At 39.5% G+C, this 21965-nt stretch overlaps 1 protein-coding gene across 2 annotated transcripts in view; it reads left to right on the forward strand.

Moving 5' to 3' along the window:
* Nucleotides 1–21965, forward strand: part of LOC141443788 (homeobox protein PKNOX2-like) — a 57197-nt gene that overhangs the window by 16611 nt on the left and 18621 nt on the right. For both annotated transcript variants that reach the window (XM_074109151.1, XM_074109152.1), the window contains exons 2-6: nucleotides 11859–11961; nucleotides 12507–12696; nucleotides 15453–15582; nucleotides 17679–17755; nucleotides 20995–21082. In XM_074109151.1, the coding sequence (XP_073965252.1) occupies nucleotides 11891–11961; nucleotides 12507–12696; nucleotides 15453–15582; nucleotides 17679–17755; nucleotides 20995–21082 (556 nt within the window). In that variant the 5' untranslated portion in view covers nucleotides 11859–11890. The remainder of the gene's footprint in view (nucleotides 1–11858; nucleotides 11962–12506; nucleotides 12697–15452; nucleotides 15583–17678; nucleotides 17756–20994; nucleotides 21083–21965) is intronic.

Raw genomic sequence — 21965 nt, forward strand, 5'->3', positions numbered from 1 at the left:
GTGCCTGTCGGCGTACGAAATTTAGAGAATCACACTGGCAGTAAATATAACAAATTAAATTAAATGTCACAAAAATGAAAAAAAAAATAGCTTTCTTAACTTAAAATGATAGTCATAATTGTTGGTTAGATTGTCTTTCGCCGTAAAGCTCGGTGGATTTCAAACGTTTCTAATTAATTTATTGAATCAGGCGTTACTTTGTGGAGGTCCATATCAATTAACTAAAACAATTTCTTTGCTCACCCGCGACATTTTTTTTGGTCGCGGGTGAGCAAAGAAATTGTTTCAGTTCACACGAACGTTTCGCACATGAATTTGGAAAAACTCAGGTGCGAGCCGGGGTTTGAACCCACGATCCTCTGCTTGAGAGGCCATAGGTCATACCACTAGGCCACCATGGCTTCTGAATGTAATTATGACAAATGAAATTATGGTAAGTCAAGTGATACACTTACTAAAGAACTAAATAGAACAATGGTAAGTGCAGAAATACAGAAGTGTCAGTGCGGAAGTTCGACTCGCTCTTGGCCGGTTTTTAATGCTCATTAAATCTCCTGTTCGTCCTTACCGTTCCTTAATCGCCACTTCAATCGCTAAAAAGAGCGCGCACTCGAACCTGATTGGTCTAATTGCGTTGCAGCACAGCGCCCTCCAATCAGGAGCCTTGAAATAATTGGGAGAACGGAAGGTGACGGTTGAATTTTCTTTGCGCTTTTATTCATAGATTATAGACTGTAGAGTGCAGATAGGACACTGTTTGAATAGAGGTTTTTGCTTTAATTTCGTTTTTAGACGCCGGCTCAAAAAGAGGAGATGTATTCGGTGTTTCTTTGTGGTGTCCCCTCATAGCTAGCTCCCAAATACATTCCGTTATTTTCACCTACTACGAAATTCGAAAATTGAAGTTAGTATCGCGCCGTCCCTCTCACTCTCGTATTAAATAATATAAGCGTAGGCAGAACGGTACGATACGAACTCCGTAGTAGCCCTGCAGTTCTCACGCCGCCATTTTTTATTTATTTTTTATTCGACTGGATGGCAAACGAGCAAGTGGGTCTCCTGATGGTAAGAGATCACCACCGCCCATAAACATCTGCAGCACCAGGGGTATAGCAGATGCGTTGCCAACAAAGAGGCCTAGATGGGATACCTAAGTGCCAGTAATTTCACCGCTGTCTTACTGCCGAAACACAACAGTGCAAGCACTGCTGCTTCACGGCAAATTTTCAAACAAAATGGCAGATTTCGCTAAAATTTCAATAGATGGCAGTCAAAAGTTTGCTGTTTGTGGCATAGCGTTACGCTTGAAATCGGTTTCCTACTCATATTTTCTTGGATCAAAAAAAGTCAATTGATGCCACTACGGTAGATATAAACAGTTTAGGATGTGGTGATACTTTGGGAAGAGTTTTTTGCGTATACTTTTGTAATCTATTTTTTACCCTCTATATATATACGAGTATTCTGTGATATTATTTTTATTTATTGAATTTTTTACATATAAATAAAAATAAAAAAACATTTAAAATTAACTAAAACGGGCTTCCTCATCCAAAGGCAGCGCAGCGCGGGCATTGTGCCTAAGACGCTGCGGCGTTGCTCGTTGCACTGCAAGGCTCAGTCTTTGGGCGAAGAAAAAGCCTGCTCTTTGGTCGCCTGATATGCCGATTAGTATTCTGTGATAAATACAAACAGATATTTAGACGATCTTTTATAAAAACATATTTTTAGTACCAGACTTTTTGCAAACTTATTTTAGGGTTCCGTAGCAAAAATGTCAAAAACGGAACCCTTAGTTTCGTCCTGTCCATCCGTATGTCACAGGCATTTTACTCAAAAACTACAAGACCCACACTGACCGCTATCTAGTTTTAAGTTGCATTCCATACGCATAACAGAAACTGAAAAAAAAAACATAAAAATTTTAAAGTAATCCGACCACTAGGTATAATACTCGTAGAAGTAAATCGAATTGTCTGACTGTAAATAAAAGCTCATAAAAAATACACACAAAACAAACATGTTGGTAACATTTTTCGTGCTTTAAAAATAATATAATGTTGTATGTGTAATGTTAAATAATGTATTATGTTATTGTATATTATAGTAGTATAGAAGATTCCTTTATGCCAATTTTTAGTTAAGCTTATTTGTATATATTAATGTAAATAATTATGTTGGTACGCTATCGCATTGGATGTTCCTGTAATGATGGTGTAATGTTTTATTAAATAAATAAATAAATAATAAATAAATAAAATAATAGCAATAACGAAACGCAGACGTTTCCCGCCATCGCCACGTACTTCATAAGGCCACAGATAGCGCAACTTTCAATAAATCCCGCATTTTCTGATTCTTGTCTATGGCATGTTTAGACAGGGTTGACAACTGAACTTTTTTAAAATGTTTTTTTTTAAACGGGCTTAATATACAGGATGCCTCTGACGACAAGTTACGGCTTTAATTGCAAGGTTCGATTCTACTTACATAACTGAGCTAATTTTGGACTACAAACTTTTTAAAACACGTCTATGTTGTTGTTTTTTGTTTAGGTAGCATAGTAGAAATAAGCAACCTGAGAATGTATGCATAGGATAAATTCGTGTCTAGATTCCTGTCCAGCAGTGGTGTAGGGGTTATAGCACGCGGCACGGAATGCTGAGGACCTAGGTTCGATTCCCAGTGCTGGTCTCTTTTTCTGGTTTTTCTGTGCATCCATGTCTCAGTTTGTATTTTTGGACATGACTATTGTTATTTTTTTTCATACAGAACAAGTATTAATTTTTAATGTAGGTAAAGAGATGCCGGTATGGTCCCAGCCTGTCCGAAGCGACGGATTTTTTTTTTAAAGAGGTGCCGAATGTCAGATTGTTTAAAGTCCATCGTAGATTCGCCAGCTGATATTTTGGAGCGGCGAAAAATATCGGCACATGCACTCTATTATTAAGGAATTAGAGGCGAGTACTGCCTTTTCGCAACGTTACGTTTGGCAACCTGTTTCATTTCGCAACTTTTCATTTCGCAAACTCTTTATTCATAAACGACAATCAAACTATTTTAGTTAAATGCCGCTAAATTAGTTTGTCCTATCTGTACTTCGACATTTGTATTTGTTAGAAAGGGACAAAGCATTTGTAGTTAACATAGGCTTGTAAGTTTATGAATAAGGGGGTAACACTGTAAACATTTCAGGATTTATTTCAGGGCTATCGTGTAGGACCCTTTAGGTTAGGTTAGGTTAGTTTTATAAAAATCCTGAAATATTTACAGTTTCAGAATTATTAAACAGTTGGGAAATGAAAAGTTACGAAATGAAACAGGTTGCCAAACTTTATTCGCCGAAACATTAGTAAACCAATTAGAGGTCACGTTTTGATGTTTTTGATGATTTGATTACCTTGGCCGTTTCGAAATATGTGATGGTGACTGTACCACGAGACAGTGATAACATTGAATCGCCGTGTCCGAAAAACTGATGTAACGATTGAACTAGAGCAGTGATTCCCAAAGTGGTCCAGGTGGACCCCCAGGCCAGGGGTCCACGGGAGACTTGCTGGGGGTCTACGTAGGCGTGATGGGGGTCCATAAGATGTTAATGGGGGTCCACGAAAATTTATCTGCTTTTGATAGTAAAGAGCCAAAATGTAAGCATAGTTTTTATAAGGGCCTACCTACATTGTTTTAAGTACCTAACTAAGCAGATAATATTTTAATAGGGCAAGCGACTGGACAGAACTCAGAAGCGACACAATTTTTATTTTTTGGCGACTTTAAGAATGTGGTAGAAATGTAGCAGCAGGGGGTCCACCGAAACCAGTAAAATTTTGAAAGTGGTCCACGAGAAAAATAAGTTTGGGAACTACTGAACTAGAGGATTAATTAATTATCTAAATTCAATTAAAAAAAAAATGCGTCCGCGACCGGCAACCGCGACCGTTTTGCGCGACCCACTGCTTAGTATAAATTAATTATGTTAACCATAGGAATATAATATAAGTATTATTATTAATTAATTGCAACCCCCGACATTGTCATAGATCATAACAGTAATTCATACAATTTCTCGGGATATAATCCTATATTGTGTATCGTAGCAAGTGGAAGGATGTAGTCTCTGCCTACCCCGTTGGGAAAGAGGCGTGATTTTATGTATGTATGTTGTGTATGAGTGTATGGAGTCGCGGGCAAAAGAAATGTAGTACTTTAACGTTTTAAAAAATTCCATCCCCGAATCAGCGAAACAGGGTTTCAAAGTTGGTACAAATTACGATTAAATTACACATTTAGGTTGATTTTTGAATTCCAAAATTTGCACCATCTGTCTTAACATCGTATGGCCGTATTTCCATGTAATCCTCCGAAAAATCAATCAAAGCACAAATAAAAGGATCGCAGAAAGTAAATGTATGTTACCCCAAATTTAACGCGAGCGAAGCCGCGGGCAAAAGCTAGCGATTTCTAGCACTAGATAAAATATGACTGGCCTGTTTCTTAGGTGCACGAACATGTCATGTATTAACAGCGGAATTTTGACATTCACTCATTCATTTAGTTCATTCTCCTTTTATGCAAACAGACAGTTATTCATGTAGTTGTATTTGTTTGTTCCATGCCAAATTTTTCCACCACTGTAATCAGTTATACATATGTTTACAAATAAATCACTTTGACTTTGACTTTTTTGTTTGTTTATTCACTTCAACTATCGTGGCACATATCTATCTATCTAATACCTTTAAACACCTTTTGGCATCACACTACAGCACAATATCTCCTATTTTCCTCTCTTCTCCTATTTATGTTTTTACTGTGTTTTTGTTGTGATGTAGTGTGTTTTTCTTGTCAATAAATGTTGTGAGTTTGAGTTTGAGTAAACGATCGATTCTTGTATAATATATTTGGGGGATCTCGGAAGCGGCTCCAACGAATTCGATGAAATTTGGTATTTATTTGGGCTTATATCTGGGAAAACGCTTGTTAACGAGTTTCAGCCCGAGCAAAGCTCGGTCGCCCAGGTCCTTGGTTTTTATGCAAGAGTTGGCAGCCCTGGTTCCTAGCCAGCTTGTCTATGGTATACGTGTATTGTAAATATTCAAAATTCGAGCGCGGATCGAACGCGCACGTTCTGAATTCAAATGGCTAACTTATCTGTTTTGCCGCGCTAGTGCTGCCAGGGTGTCGATAGATATTGTCTACGAAGGGTTTTTAAACTAGTGAGGGGAGAAAGTTTTGTTTTTATCGTATGACGTTTTTTCATGCAGTTTGACAGGCCGAATGATCCATAAAGTATGTAAAATAGTATACTTATAAACTATGTTAGTAATAGGTACTTTATTTATATCCACAATAGCCCGCGCTATGTTTGTATATCCTGCTTATTTTAAAGGAAAGTAAGTTAGGTTTGGTTAGAATTGTGACTCGAAAAAAATGTTCAAAAAAAGTATAAAATAATACAATATGAAATAAAGTTCTGCCAAATAAACTAACTATAAAATATTTCCAGAAATTAAAAATCGGTGATTTAAAGATACTCATCGTAATCATTCGAGCTAATGAATATTCGATGAAATGAAAAAATAGTAAACGTTGACTTTTAACTGATATTCGATCAAGTTTGTCGACGTTTCAAGGGTAAACCGATTCTTAAGTCTCTTTTGAATTTTATAAAGTTCTCACATTTCTTATTGGAGGATGTTGTTTGAGGACTTCGTTCTGATTTTTGATGTGCGATATAACATCATCATCATCAGCCAGAAGACGTCCACTGCTGGACAAAGGCCTCCCCCTTAGAACGCCACAATGAACGAAACGCCACTTCCATCCACCGGTTGCTCGCAACTCTCACAATGTCGTCAGTCCACCTAGCCTACATACATCGATATTTTTTTTATAAATTACTATCGACTTTTCCCATCACTAGCGTCCCGTGCAAAAGCATCTTAAATACACATTTTCTACAGTCTGCACAAACCGAGGCTCTATTGGAATACGCAACTACGGCGATTAGAAGAGGGTTATGTTGGTACTTTTAGAGGTAGTGCCACGAGAGTTGAAGTAAATGATTACACACACAGCTACATGAAGAACTGATTGCATAAAAGGAAAAGGAATGAAATGAATGAGTGAATGTCAAAATCCCGCCGTCGTTACATGACATGCTTGTGTGCGTGACCTTAACTCTGGTGGCGCTACCTATTGCGGACCAGCTAGGATAGTAAGTATGATTAAGGCAGTTGTCTCACCGCCGGCGAGGAAACGATTGGCTATCGACTATTTTCTCGCTCAAGAAACGAACAAAAGATATAAGTTGCTGTGTGAGTAAAAGTGACATATATATTAATAGTTGATCGCTGGCGGTTCACACTGCCGGCGAGAACTCGCTCTTACATCTTTTGTCGCAGCGACAAGAGCTATAAAACTTGCTAAGCTATAAAACTAGCTCAGCGATACTCGCTCAGCGCTGTTAGCTTGTGCGAGTGGAGCGAGTAATCGCCCGTCGTGCTCGAACACTCGCTTTTCACTGCTCGCCCACTCGTTTCTAGTTACTCGCTCTGCTCGCTTCTCGCTCATCGTCGGCGGTGGGACAAGTGCCTAAGGTGAAATATAATATTTTGACTTAAAGAACACAACCACACATCACAAGCAATAAGAGTTGGACAACCCCCAACTCTGTCACTTCAAAGTTCAATATCTCAAAAACGGCTGAACTGATTTTGATAAAAGATGTCTAAGAACCATCGCTAGAAAACTGCTTTCAAATAAATAACCGCATTCAAATGGGTCCACCCGTTTAAGAGCTACGGTGCTACAGACAGACACACATAGCGGTCAAAGTTATAACAAGCCTCTTTTGCGTAGGGGGTTAAAAAGTACAAAAATCCAAGAAGTTTGCAACATGAACTGTGATATTACGTGAAGGTTAATCTGGATATCTCACGTCTTAAATCGAGTTTAGTACGACATGTTTCGAGCTAATTCGTACCCTCTTGGAGCAACGCGAAAACCGAAACAAGTCGAGCTAAACTCGATTTAAGTCATGAGTTATCTGGATTAATTTTCATTTCATCATATGATGAACGGATGGCTAAGTGATTAGTTATAGAAAACCAATATTCCCGGCCGGGGCAGATATACTTGTTTAAATAATACGAAAGTTTATTCTCGGGTCTTGGATGTTTAATATGTATTTAAGTATGTATTTATCTATATAAGTATGTTTATCCGTTGCCTAGTATCCATAGTACAAGCTTTGCTTAGTTTGGGACTAGGTCAATTGGTGTCAAGTGTCCCATGATATTTATTTATTTCGAAAATAAAAACTGAGACATGGATGCACAGAAAAACCAGAAAAAGAGACAGAGATTTTCGTTACGGTTTCACGGGATACCCGTAAAAGTAACAAATTTGGAGTTCAAATAAAAAATACAAAATACTCCGAAAAACCAATCAATTTGATTGCTTAGTAGCGACATCTCTTGTCTGGGTGAGCGGTTAGTTCCGAAAGAATGTGACGTCTCTCGATGAGAGCGGAACATAGATGTCGCTAGTACTGCTGCTTAAGTAGCGTAGTAGATAAAAAGCAACCTGAATATGTATGCATAGGAAAAATTCGTGTCTAGATTCCTGTCCAGCGGTGGTGTAGGGGTTATAGCACGCAGCACGGATTGCTGAGGACCTGGGTTCGATTCCCAGCGCTCTTTTTCTGCTTTTTCTGTGCATCCATGTCTCAGTTTGTATTTTCGATATGGTTTCACGGGATACCCGTAAAAGTAACAAAAATTTGGAGTTGAAATAACAAATACAAAAATACTCGAAAAAACCAATCATAATTTATTATTTAATATGAGTAGGTTCACGGTAGTTTAATGTTCAGGTGTAACGTGGTCAAACTAAAACAAGTCCGCCATAATACTCCTTGAGGGAGCATTTACCTTTCTTTCTCTCTGAAATTAAAAAGGGGAAGTTTCTGGGCTATTGTTTGTTAATTAATAGATTCGAACCGGATAGAAAAACAAGAGCGTGTCGGACACGCCCGAAATAGGGTTCCGTAGCCATTACGAAAAAATTAAGTAATATTTTTCTAAGGATTTCGTATTTTATACGGAATCTTCCAAGTTTAGGTATATTTTATACCTTAGGCTGCTATTTACTCTTAGACTACTAATAATTCTTAAGCAAGCTTAGCCGTTATAGTTTTCCTTGAAAGTTTGATATACTTACTACCATCTTGAATTTTTTCAGTTTTCCACTCACCGGTTTAGACTTTAGAGGGGACGCTCGATTTTAATGAAAATTTGCACTTTAACATTGAATACTTCGCAAAAAAAAACACTAAATCAAAAAAATCGTTTTAGCAACCCCTAATGGTTTTAAATGGCCTATCCAACGATACCCCACACTATAATGTTTGGATGAGAAAAAAAATCACCCCCACTTTACGTCTATGGGAGGTACCCTAAAAAAAAAATTTTATTTTATTTTTTATTGTACCATTTTGTCGGCATAGTTCACATGTATTTTTATTTATTTATTTATTTATTGAGAAACAAACAGTCATATATAAACATGAATTTGTAGACAAAGAAATACAAACAGACCTATAGTTTCCTTAATGATGTATATAATATATCCGTGCAAAATTACAGCTTTCTAGCATTCATAGTCCCTGAGCAAAGCCGTGGACGGACGGACAGACAGACATGGCGAAACTATAAGGGTTCCGTTTTTGCCATTTTGGCTCCGGAACCCTAAAAGTGATATGCAAAACTGAGGCGGAGACGAGCGGAGCGGAGAGGAGACGTGTAGGGATCGATCAATCATATTAGTTGAATCCACATCTCATCTCCGCCTCATTATCATCAGACGTGGAGGGATTGATCGATCCCACGGGACATGAGCTACTTTTTATCCCGGAAAAATGCAGTTCCCGAGGGAACAGCGCGCGATAACCTAGGGTAATTCAATGCGGACGAAGTCGCTGGCAAAAGTTAGTTTAATTATAATTGGTTTATATTCATCATACCCTGTGGAAGAGCGGGGACCCTGACCATTGTTTTCCTTAAAATGAGGTCCCAACTTTGTTCTATTGTAACAATCCCTACTAATCCCTACTTCCCTACTAATATTATAAATGCGAAAGTAACTCTGTCTGTCTGTCTGTCTGTCTGTTACGCTTTCACGTCGAAACCACAGAACCGATTTTGATGAAATTTGGTATATAGATATTTTGAACCCCAAGGATCAACATAGGATACCTTTTATTCCGGTAGAGGGCGCCACCGCGCGATAACCTAGATCCGCGCAGACGAAGTCGCGGGCTTAAGCTATTGTTTTTATATATACCAATATATTTATATATATTTTTTTTATTTTCATTTTAATTTTCATTTCTATACCTAACTTATAGACTATAAGTACATAGCATTTTTGCGTCCTTCGGTGCGCTAATTTGACTCTCGCGTGGCCGTATTTGTGTGTCTGTCTTTGGCATCGTAGCTCTCAAACGGTTGGACCAATTTCAACGTATTTTTTTGCTCAGCCGTTTTTGAGATATAGAACTCGGAAATGACAATGTCGGCGGTTTCATCTTTTCTAAGTTGGTTAAGTTAGGGTACTATCGCGGAAAAATTACTAGTGTGTATGTGTAATTATCGATATATCATCCCAGCCTATATACGTCCCACTGCTGGGCACAGGCCTCCTCTCAGAACAAGAGGGCTTGGGCCATAGTTCCCACGCGGGCCCAGTGCGGATTGGGAACTTCACACACACCATTGAGTTACTTCGCAGATTTGTGCAGGTTTCCTCACGATGTTTTCCTTCACCGCAAATCTCGTGGTAAATTTCAAATGTAAATCCGCACATGAATTACGCACACGATTTATCAACATTTGGTATAATTTGAAAGAATAGGAGCTTCACAGAACTTTTTTATTATAAACCTAACCTAACCTAACCCGAAGTAAGGTAGACGTACGAATGCTCGACACCCTAATACCCAATAGACGACAGCCTGCTGTCACCTATATTGCTAATGACTTAAGATTAAAGATGCCAACTATTGGAACAGCGACGAGCACTCGTGCGGTTACCTTACATCAAATCGAAATAACAATAAAAATACTTAAGTTTAGTTTTTAAGATAAATTACATTATATCATATGAAAATTATATCAATTGTTGTTATATCTATCCTTCGTTATGCAACGAAAAATTACATAGTTCCCAAATGATAAGTATAGCTACAAATAGAACGGATTCGACGAAAGGAGAATGAATGAAATTAATACTCAAGTAAATGTCAAAATCCTGCTGTCATTAGGTACACGACATTACTATGTTCTTGTGTGTGACCTCAACTCTGGTGGCACTACCTATACAACATCAGCTAGTTAGTAATAAGAAATATTAAGACAGAATCCACCTTTTCACCACCCGGCAAAACACCCCGAAAAACAATACCAAACATAAGTTGGCAACTCTCAGGCAATAAAAAGAGATATTAAACACTCGACGACCATTTATCACAAGTGTTGCCACTAGATTGATATAAGATACCCTGTTTTCCCGCCATTTACCCTATTGCGGGGAGGTGGAGGATTTATAGGGGTTTATAATTTTGCAACTGTTTTCTCATTAATGTTTGGTAACGTTGGGATTACAAAAAAAAAAACCGGGCAAGTGCAAGTCGGACTCGCACACCGAGGGTTCCGTACCCATTTATAGGTATGTAAATAAACGGGAATCATGTCTTGAAGATATTTTTCGCTTTTTCCGAGTGATTTAATTCATCCAGTCTATGCAGAGCCCTACTCTTAAACAAAATGTACGCAGTGTGGGGTGAGATTATATTGGTCATTGATATTTACAGACAGACATAAAAAAATCAAGATTTTCAGACTTTTCTAGTTGGTCGTGTTATAGCTACCTTCATACCAAATTTCAAGATTCTGAGTTCACGGGAAGTGCCCTGTAGGTTTTGATTCCCTTGCGAGTGTCGAAAATTTGCGAAAATTTGCAGCATAAACGGCATCTTTTGATTGCGTTGGCTTAGTTCTTGGATTTTTCACAGCTCCAAGGGACAGTAGAGGAGAAGTATTTGATATAAATTTCAGCTTGATACCTCCACGCGCTCCCGAGAGAAAGGTCTTGACAGACAGACAGACGGACAAAAAGTGATCCTATAAGGGTTCGGTTTTTTCCTTTTGAAGTACGGAACCCTAATGATATTCTCGCTAATAGGTACTGGAACAATATATAGTAGCTTTAATGAACTGAATGTGGTAGGATGGTCCTGCTCACGTCGTCTGAATAATCAACCTGTGTAACTCCTGTTCTTGTGGCTCGTGCTTCGTGCTACTTGAGACATCAATATATTTTCTTTTCTTGGCAAACACGCTTTTATACCACTTTTTTTTTATTCGACTGGATGGCGAACGAGCAAATGGGTCACCTGATGGTAAGAGATTACCACCGCCCATAGACACCTGCAACACCAGGGGGATTGCAGATGCGTTGCCAACCTAGAGGCCTAAGATGGGATACCTCAAGTGTCAGTAATTTCACCGGCTGTCTTACTCTCCACGCCGAAACACAACAATGCAAGCACTGCTTTCACGGCAGGATTAGCGAGCAAGATGGTGGTAGCAATCCGGGCGGACCTTGCACAAGGTCCTACCACCTGCAAACAAAAACCACCTGCAACATCGAAGTACATATAGCTCAAACTATTTGTATACTGAATTGCATCTAAATCGGTTTAGTGGCTTAGACTTGAAATAGTAAGAAACAGACTTGCAAACTTTCGCATTTATAAATATTAGCGGAACTAACGTTTCTGTTTTTTTAATGTTCAGATGGTGCGCCGGCGGCCGCGGTGGCTTTAGGCATGCAGGGCGCCGCGCCCGCCGCCGATGGAGACCAGGCGCAGTTCGAGGCTGACAAGCGGGCCGTCTACAAGTACGTACCGCGGTGATGATGATGATGATCGTGATGATGAGGATGATGATGATGAGGATGTTGATGATGATGGTGATGGTGATGATGATGTTGACGATGATGATGGTGATGATGATAATGGTAATCACGATGAAGACGATGATGAAGATGAACACGTTCCTTTGCTTTAGATCCTGTTTCATTAAGCTACCACGGTTAAGTCTTCCAACAGGCGCAGTTCGAGGTAGGCTAGCGGGCCGTCTGCAAGTACGTATCACAATGGTGATGAGGATGATGGTAGGTGCGGTTATTTTCTTTAAAAACCGTAGGATCACTGGGTTACCACCACGGTTAAATAGATAACATGAATATCCTGGTCAAAGCACCAACTGCAGCAATCTTCATTATTTCCAAACACCTCTTTCCGCTGCTAGCGTTGCTCGTAGAGTGAATCGACCTAATGACGGCGTGATTTAAGGCCGGCCGTAAGATCACAAAGCTAACGGCATAATAGGTAACATGAATATCCTGGTCAAAGCACCAATTGCAGTCTTCATTATTGCCAGGCACCCCCTCTTCCCGCTGCTAGCGTTGCTCTTAGAGCGATGCGAGCAAGCCACGGCGGGGGCGGAGCCCCCCGCCGCGGACGCCTTCGGTGCCGACCTCCAAGCCTTCGTGCAGCACCAGCGCCGCGACCGCAGGCCGTTCCTCGTCGACGAGCCAGAGATCGATGGGCTCATGATTAAGAGCATACAGGTTAGTTAATGCTACATTAGACGGCGTCATAACTTTGTTGCACCGATTTTTGATGATTTTTAGTCAATTTTGTAAATTTTTTAGTTCATTCTAGCTTATGTAACGTCCCACTAGAACCAGTATGAACAGCAACGACTAGCGCCACCTTCTGGTAGGAGATGGCAACTCAAGAAGGTTAGTTGCAGATTACGTCATTGATACCGGTGTGATAGATAGATAGATAGATGTTTGTAGACACATGATCAATTCTCAAATTTTGTTATAATCAAAGGGTATGAATGGCGGACACGAACTTACCGTTTACACATTCACCTGCATTCGGTTGACAGCTAGCGCCTGACCCAACAGGATGTGTAGACAAAATCTGCGTCGACGGTTCTATCCTACTTTTTTACGCAGGATATTTAAATAACTGTATTACGTCCTCCATTTTCATGTGCAAATATCAAAATAATTCACCCCGCGAATGTGTGAACAGTAGTTTGGGGCAGCACGCGTACCGTAAACTGCTTCAACTTTGCCCTCTAGCTCCAACATTGCCTTATTCGATTTAGAGTCGATAACTAGTACTCTTATAGGTTTTAAACTTTAATCTACACGGGAATTATTATTACGGGGGATAAAAGTTTAAAAACCTAGAAAGGTGCTAGTTATCAACTCTAAATCGAATCAGGCAATGTTGGGGCCAGAGGGCAAAGTTGAAGCTGTTTACGGTATACGAATTATCGTCGAATGTTTGTCGCGTATGGCGAACACGATTGTGTAAATGCGGTATTAACAAATTAATGCTCAAGATTATTAAAGTTTAACACGTTCGCCGGCGGTAATGGGCATTGCCGTAAAACACGAAGCACGTGGAAGCAGGTGTGCAGCGTGTGGTTTGCAGGTGGAAGGGCCTTGTGCAAGGTCCGCCCGGATTGCTACCACCATCTTGCTCGCTAATCCTGCCGTGAAGCAGCAGTTTCGGCGTGGAGAGTAAGACAGCCGGTGAAATTACTGGCACTTGAGGTATCCCATCTTAGGCCTCTAGGTTGGCAACGCATCTGCAATACCCTGGTGTCGCAGGTGTCTATGGGCGGTGGTGATCTCTTACCATCAGGTGACCCATTTGCTCGTTCGCCATCCAGTCGAATAAAAAAAAAAGTGGCATAAAAGCGTGTTTGCCAGTTTATTAAAAGAAAAGAAAATATATTGATGTCTCAAGTAGCACGAAGCACGAGCCACAAGAACAGGAGTTACACAGGTTGATTATTCAGACGACGTGAGCAGGACCATCCTACCGCATTCAGTTCATTAAAGCTACTATATATTGTTCCAGTACCTATTAGCGAGAATATCATTAGGGTTCCGTACTTCAAACTTGCTCGTTTGCCATCCAGTAGAATAAATAAAAAAAAAAAAAAAACGTTATTTGACAGTACGGCTAAGGTAGTATTTATTCGAGATTGCCTATAAGACAGTACGGTGCTTCCCGAGCAAAACCCAAAGCATTTTTACGTAGGAAATTTTTACAGTCATCTGATATACTTACAACAACTGTTGCAGTAATGCCGAAACAACGTGTAATAACAAGCTCGAGTACTGCTATAGCCGTAGTCTCATTTTGTATGAAAAAATCGGCCATGGGAGAGTGGCGATATATCACAGAAAATCCGTTTAGTGAAACATGTTCTTCGAGCTACACCAACTTCCTCAGGAGACTCTCCATATGTCACTATGTTCGGAAGGGAAATACGAACAAGATTGGCTGCCAAGATCAGAGCAGTTCCTAAACCACCCCCCAGACAGCCTCGACACGGTACAGACGGGAGAGAGTTCAGTCCCGGAGCCAGAGTCCAAGCAAGGGACTATTCGGTATCGAAAACCAAATGGGAATTTGGCATTGTAGTCCGCCGTCTCGGACAGCTACATTATCAGATTAGGACAGACAGCGGACTCCTGTGGATCCGACACCTGGACCAGCTACTCCCTGCTCCTCTGATTCACGGCGGACGCGTGTCACATATTTGATTTGAATGGTTTCTTAGTTACAGTTGTTGATGACCTGGACTGTCATTCTAAATATATGTTTATCCTAATAAGGAGATGTACATTTTATTAATTTAATTACTTAACAGTAGCTATTACGGAAAAAATAAGTAATATTTTTCTAAGGATTTCGTATTTTATACGGAATCTTCCAAGTTTAGGTATATTTATTATCTTAGGCTGCTATTTACTCATAAGCTACTTTAATTCTCAAGCAAACTTAGCCGTTATAGTTTTCCTTGAAAGTTTGATATACTTACTACCATCTTGAATTTTTTCAAATTTTTCCACCCACCGGGTTAGATTTTAGAGAGGGGACCCTCGTATTAAAAGAAAATTTGCACTTTAAAGTTGAATATTTCGCAAACAAATCACAGAACCCCTAATGGTTTTAAAAGACCTATCCAACGATACCATAGGGTTGGATTAGAAAAAAAAACACCCCCACTCTACGTCTATTGGAGGTACCTACCCTAAAAAAAAATATTTTTTATTTTTTTATTGTAACATTTTGTCGGCATAGTTTAGCTTTCTAGCATCGATAGTTAGTCACTGAGCAAAGCCGCGGACGGTCAGACAGACAGACAGACATGGCGAAACTATAAGGGTTCCGTTTTTGCCATTTTGGCTCCATAACCCTAAAAATACTGTCATTCCATTACATTCCATATCTTGGGTACCGCTGGCGAACGTGTTTAGTGTTTGATTCTCCATTTTCTCCATTCCAGGTGCTACGGATCCACCTGCTCGAGCTGGAGAAGGTCCAGGAGTTGTGCCGCGACTTCTGCGGACGGTACATCGCGTGTTTAAAAACCAAGATGCAGAGTGAGAATCTATTGCGGACTGACTATACAGGAGGTCGGTGGCATTTTATAGTAGGGTTTTTTTTAGATGTTCCGATCTCGTTAACAGTCCTTTCGATCAAAGCCATTGTATTCCATTGTGCTCTCAACCGCATAATCCTGTTTAAAAAAAGGTTTTTTTTAACAAAACAGTAAAAATGACTCCGGATAAATAAATTAATAACAAAAAATGGAACCGACTACAAAACCCTTGAAAATATTTTTCTAGGCACCTACTAGATCGAAGTCGGTGCCTCAGCACGAGCCAGCAGGAGTGGAACAATAGTCGTCTACCTCACCTACATACTATGGGTTTCAATCCTTCTTGCTGGGTCGTGCTGAGTCACCGAATTCGATCTAGTAGGTACCTACTACCTAGAAAAATTTTTTCAAGGGTTTTGTAGTCGGTTCCATTTTTTGTTATTAATTTTTACGGAGTCGGTTTTACTTTTTTGTTAAAAAAATTCTTTATTTCTCACTTTTTAGTGATTCGTAGCCAAAGTACTACTCACAGCGATTCCATTAAGCCCAAACACGGCTTAGTTACGTTGTTTTATTATAACAGAGTTCCGTTGCCTACCTTCTGGCTTCAGCATCAGATCAGTTCGAAAGAATCATTAACTTAAAGCTTCATGATCGTTTATAGACGAGCGAGCATTACTTTTCTTTGAAGAGTTCCATTGGTCATCTACGGTCTTCTTCGTCAGGTCCAGTTTACCAAATGATACTTTCCTAATGCTAAAAACGCCAAAATCGCCATAGGTGTGCCTATAAAATTTGAGGTTTGCCCTCGATTTCCCTAGGATCCCATCATCATATCTTGGCTTGGTGCCAATGGGACCACCTCAGAAGAGTACCCTTTCGAATAAAAAAAGAATTTTGAAAATCGGTCTACAATTGACTGAGTAATCGGTGAACATACATAAAAAAAATACAAACATTGTAACATAGAACCTCCTCCTTTTTTGAAGTTGGTTAATGAACGGAAATATAAAAATAAAATAGCTCACTGAAATAACGACTTTATTAACTATAGCAGAAAGTGCAGATTAACTATAGCAGATAATACTTTTCCATGAGTCGGCTTGTCTTCGACTACGACGCATTCAACTTTGAAAAATATTATCTGCCAACAAAGTTTTATTTAAAATGAACTGTTATTGTAAATAATAAAGTTGTTATTTCAATGAGCTATTTTGTGAGTTAACGTGAGGATTATGCACTTGAGGATATAATAGAATACAATGGAGTTCGACAGGTGGGGATGTTAACGAGATGGGACATCTCAAAAATTCCTACTAAGTATACAAGTTTTTATTTAACAGAAATCAGAATTGTTTATTTGCTAGAACACAGTTACAATAGTGGATCGAGTGCCGATTTGGAGCCCGAGCGTTAGCGAGGGCTTTAAAAAGCACGAGGGCAATATAAATTACTTAATGCGAGATGCATAATCTGCTTTTCTTTCAACTATTACAGGAATAGTAGACGAAAAAAAACTCATGCTAAACAATTAATAGGAAAGAAATGTCACTAGCACTCGATGATTCCATTTTTGTAAGTTTACATTCGCACTCTCAAAAAATGACCACGGAAAATTCTCAAGGTTCCCGCCAATTTGTTTTTTTTTTATAATTTCTTATTTTTTTTTGGCAGAGTTAGTAGTCAGTAGCAGATATTTTTACCCGCGATCTGTCAAATTTCGGATGGGTGCCAGGTTGGCCAACCAAACACACCGTTTTTTTTAAATATACGGTTACTTACTGTTTTTGGTAGGATTGGTAGCAACAATTTTTTGTACGCAATCTGTCAAATTTCATAAGACCGTCAGGTTGACCAACCTAACACTAGATTTTTTTACACTATGCAGGCTAATTTTATAGCAAAAAACTTGTGTTACCTCTTTGGTGGTGCAATTAAAAAAAATAAACAATGCAATAAAGGATTTTCACACATTTTTTCTGCTCTACAGCAAGTCCCGCTTTGTGCTTGGTATTTAGTGCGGTTATGATGAAATCAAAGCATAGTTGGAAGAAAAGGTGTTATAGTGTCTTATCCAATGTATTCAGCCTGCATGCAGGTGTGCAAATTAATTCCTTTCTTGCATTTCAGGTGGTGTAGAAAGCAACAATAACCTGTCAGGGACATTAGAAGACCATTCTAGCACTTCGAACTCCCCTCAGTATCAGGTATGAAATGTATGTTATTTTCTAACACGTTAACATAAATATTATGGTTGTGTTGCTTTGAAGATGAGCTCTGGTTGCGTTCGAAACGTGTAGTGTAGTGGTGGTGAAGATGGGTTTGTGCGACTATCATAAGGTCTCGGGTGAGCAAAGTAATTGTTTCAGTTGGTTCATTAACATAATATTACCATCTCGGCCCACTGCAGGGAATAGGCCTCCTCTCAGGGTTAGAGGGCATGGGTGCCCCCGCGCGGGCTCGACCCCTTAATTTTTAAAAGCTTTTATTTAACTTGCAATGTACTCGTAACATGTATGTCTATCTATGTATATCTTGTATACATGTATGTGCGGGTCAAATCTTGCAAGTTAAATTTGACCCACTTCTTAGTAGTAGGATTGTCTTGAAATTTGGCATACTTATGTAAATGAGGGCTATCGCGTATGAATTCGCCACTAGAGGCGCTAGTGTAGCGTGAGGTCTCCGAAATGTCAAATCTCATAGTTTTTGGGTGAGCTACGCGGGTTTATTTATAATTAGAATAATTTTGTGAATATTTTGCAATATCTGAAATTAATTATGGCAAATATGCGTTCCGGAGCAATGAATGTCTGTGTTTTGAGACAGTTTTGTCTTTCGGAAACCTTTGTCCTCCCTTTTTCCGAACAAAACGGGGACTATGCAACACTGTGGCATGCTCGATATTTTTATGGTACGGTTTTAAGGTGTATTAAATATGATTTTAATCTAAACTTTGTTTTCACGCCCGTAATAACAGACTTTGAAAGCCATACTTAAAAACCTCACGCAACAGTGCGCCATCTAGTGAGACAAAAAACGATAGCCCTCATTGCGTGATAATACAATAATCTGGTAGTGACATCCTGGTAGTCCGGCCCGCAGTCTCCGCAGGACGGAACTCTTCAACGGTTAATGGCATCGACTTGAAATTTGGTATGCAAATGTAGTTTGGGTGACAGTGTGGTGACAATACAACTTGTCTTGTCTGTCACCCAAACTACAGCAAGCTTGTTTTATTCAGTGCCTCTAGTGTGGCGTTTTCACAAAACGTTCGTTTACTATTCGACGTAAATCGAGCGTTCGATCGTCGATACGTAGCCGCCACATGTCCACGGTGCGGCGTCGTCACCCGTTTTCGTTACTATACGCGGACGAAATAGTTTACGTAGCAAACCTACACTCACAAAAGTTGTTGCGCAAACTTACCGCTAGAGGCGCTGTCCGTGTTTCCATACAAATTGAGATTTTAACGCGAACGCGATCGAGACGTATTTTGTGAACGGGAAAATACACTAAGCATACTGAAAGCAGCGCCATCTATCGGTAACCTGACTTTTTAAAAGAAATAGAATAATTGGAAACAAAAATAATTATTTATTATACAAGTATTATTTACTGGATGGCCAAGTGGTTAGAGAACCTGACTACGAAGCATGAGGTCCCGGGTTCGATTCCCGGCCGGGGCAGATATTTGTATGAATAATACGAATGTTTGTTCTCGGGTCTTGGATGTTTAATATGTATTTAAGTATGTATATTTATCTACATAAGTATGTTTATCCGTTGCCTAGTATCCATAGTACAAGCTTTGCTTAGTTTGGGACTAGGTCAATTGGTGTCAAGTGTCCCATGATATTTATTTATTTGTTTTATTTATACAAGTAGTTATTAAACGCGAAAATTCTAGTCTTTTAAAAAGTCAGGTCACCGATGGATATTCTAAGGTACTCTAAATTAAATAAGTACTTCTGTTTCCAATTATTATATTGAATCGAATTCCGCTATAATCCGGTAAATTATTTTTTTGAAATGATGCCCTTTTTGGCATCTCTAGTTATAGATCATCTGAGTATGCGCAGATTACTGTTGCCGAAAATTCGATAGTTTAATTCTTCAGTTTCGATAGTTTTAATCTAGAACTCTATCAAGAAGCTCATTTAAGGTTCAACAGTTACCAAGATTTTTTGAGCTGGTTACGATTTGAATGGGTCCCGACTGTTGAGCCTTAAATGAACCTTGTCTTCCTTTTAGTTTTTAAGGCAGTCGGGTTTATTGATTAAAAAAAATATATTTTTTATTTTATACTTTTTGATATTTCTGTGAAAATAGTAGATTAAAAGTATTATAACCCATATATATTTAGAATGGGCTAATTATTAGTTCTCATTTGATACCCATATTGTTACAATACAAAATATTTTTTTCATTCCTCCGCCATTTTTTTTTCGCAGACGCCATATTGAAATATTATATAGCCTATGTCACTCCGACAGTTAGACAAATCCAATGATACCTCATATGTTAAAATCCGTCTAGCCGTTTAGGCTGCAGCGAGGACCAAAGAAATGGACATACATACCCACATACATTACATAAATACATACATACATACATGTGGGATCGTTAGAAGGTAAACAAACTTTTAAAACAAAAAGTTAAAAAGTTTATTAAAAAAAAAATAAATATGGAATACACTGATAGCAAGAGAAGAGAAACAACAAAAATCACAACTAGCACGCTGCCTCACCCGATCAAAACTCAACTTAAATCCCTTTCACTCACTCGCTCGCCTCATTCACTCCACAATAAGTCTTCAGTCAATCGGTCGCTCGTTTACATCAAATCATTCAAACAATAATCCACCCTCATTCCCACATACATACATACATACGCTCGAAAAACATAGCCCTCCTTCGGGCAGTCGGGTAAAAAGGTCATACCAGCGATAGGCCTATCGATAACTATCGCTTTTGCTCAAACTATCGATCGGCAACGCTAGCGCAGATTTCATAATACGTAAAGGCACTTGTCCCACCGCCGACGATGAGCGAGAAGCGAGCAGAGCGAGTAACTAGAAACGAGTGGGCGAGCAGTGAAAAGCGAGTGTTCGAGCACGACGGGCGATTACTCGCTCCACTCGCTCGAGCCGGGCGGCCGCCAAGCTAATAGCGCTGAGCTAGTTTTATAGCTCAGCGAGTTTTATAGCTCTTGTCGCTGCGACAAAAGATGTAAGAGCGAGTTCTCGCCGGCAGTGTGAACCGCCAGCGATCAACTATTAATATATATGTCTCTTTTACTCACACAGGATCTTATATCTTTTGTTCGTTTCTTGAGCGAGAAAATAGTCGATAGCCAATCGTTTCCTCGCCGGCGGTGAGACAACTGCCAAAATGTGGATAACTCTAGTGTTCAATAGTTTATTTATATGTATGTTTGTTTCCAGTCGCCGCCAGTGGCGCTGCCGCCGCCGCCAACGTTTCCAGTCTTCCCGCACACGGATTTGCCATTTGCTGCCCCCCACAGGGATCCTCGTACGTATTTATATATTAACTAGGGCACGCAAATCATAAGAATGATATACAGCAGTTGAATTCAAATTACGGGATATTCCGTCCCAAATCTCATGTCATGAGTAAGCCCAGCGGTTATTTCGAGATTTTATCCCTATCCCGTGGGCATGTCGGAATAAAAAGTAGCCATGTGTTATTCCAGATGTCCACGGTAGAAATGGAGAGGTGTAATTCTAACCCGACACCACACGGGTATTTTTAGTATGGATGAATCCCGGGATCCCGGGATTCGCCATACTAACAATCCTGGGATTGAACTCTGTAATTGGCTAAGTTAAGTTTTTTGAAGAAGTGCTAAATATATTTTTCTTCGGTAGTCGACGTCTTAATAATCGAGGAACTGCAGCTCTTTTATTTTAATTTCCTCTTATTAATTAGAAATCTTTTTTTAAGTGGTCGATATGACGTTTGTGAGATTGAAATGGCAGACCCGTTGAGGGCTCAGTACTTAGTAGAAACATTAAAAAAAAAACGAAGTCAACTGTCACTGCTGTCACTGTCAAGTAGAATCTAACCTAAAACCATTTTATTTGCTTTGCGATTTGGTGCGATCAGTGTGTTTTTTGTTTGGATAATTTTTTACGACCTCAGCCCAAACTCTGGACTTTTGAATTTGCCACATCTCTCCACGACCTTTGTACGATAATTTGACCACGATTGGATATTTTCGACGACTATTTTGGCTCTGTTTCTTAGACAACGTTATCTTGCATTCTCGGCCACCCTTGGCTTGACATTTGGACTGCCTTATGAGTAAATTCGAATCACAGTATCCCTACAATGGATTCAGACGACTCCGATAGTATTCGAGTTGAAATGGAGCATTACATAAATGTTCTCCAAT

Source organism: Choristoneura fumiferana, chromosome 28 (genome assembly GCF_025370935.1).
Source record: "Choristoneura fumiferana chromosome 28, NRCan_CFum_1, whole genome shotgun sequence".
Lineage (NCBI taxonomy): Eukaryota > Metazoa > Arthropoda > Insecta > Lepidoptera > Tortricidae > Choristoneura > Choristoneura fumiferana.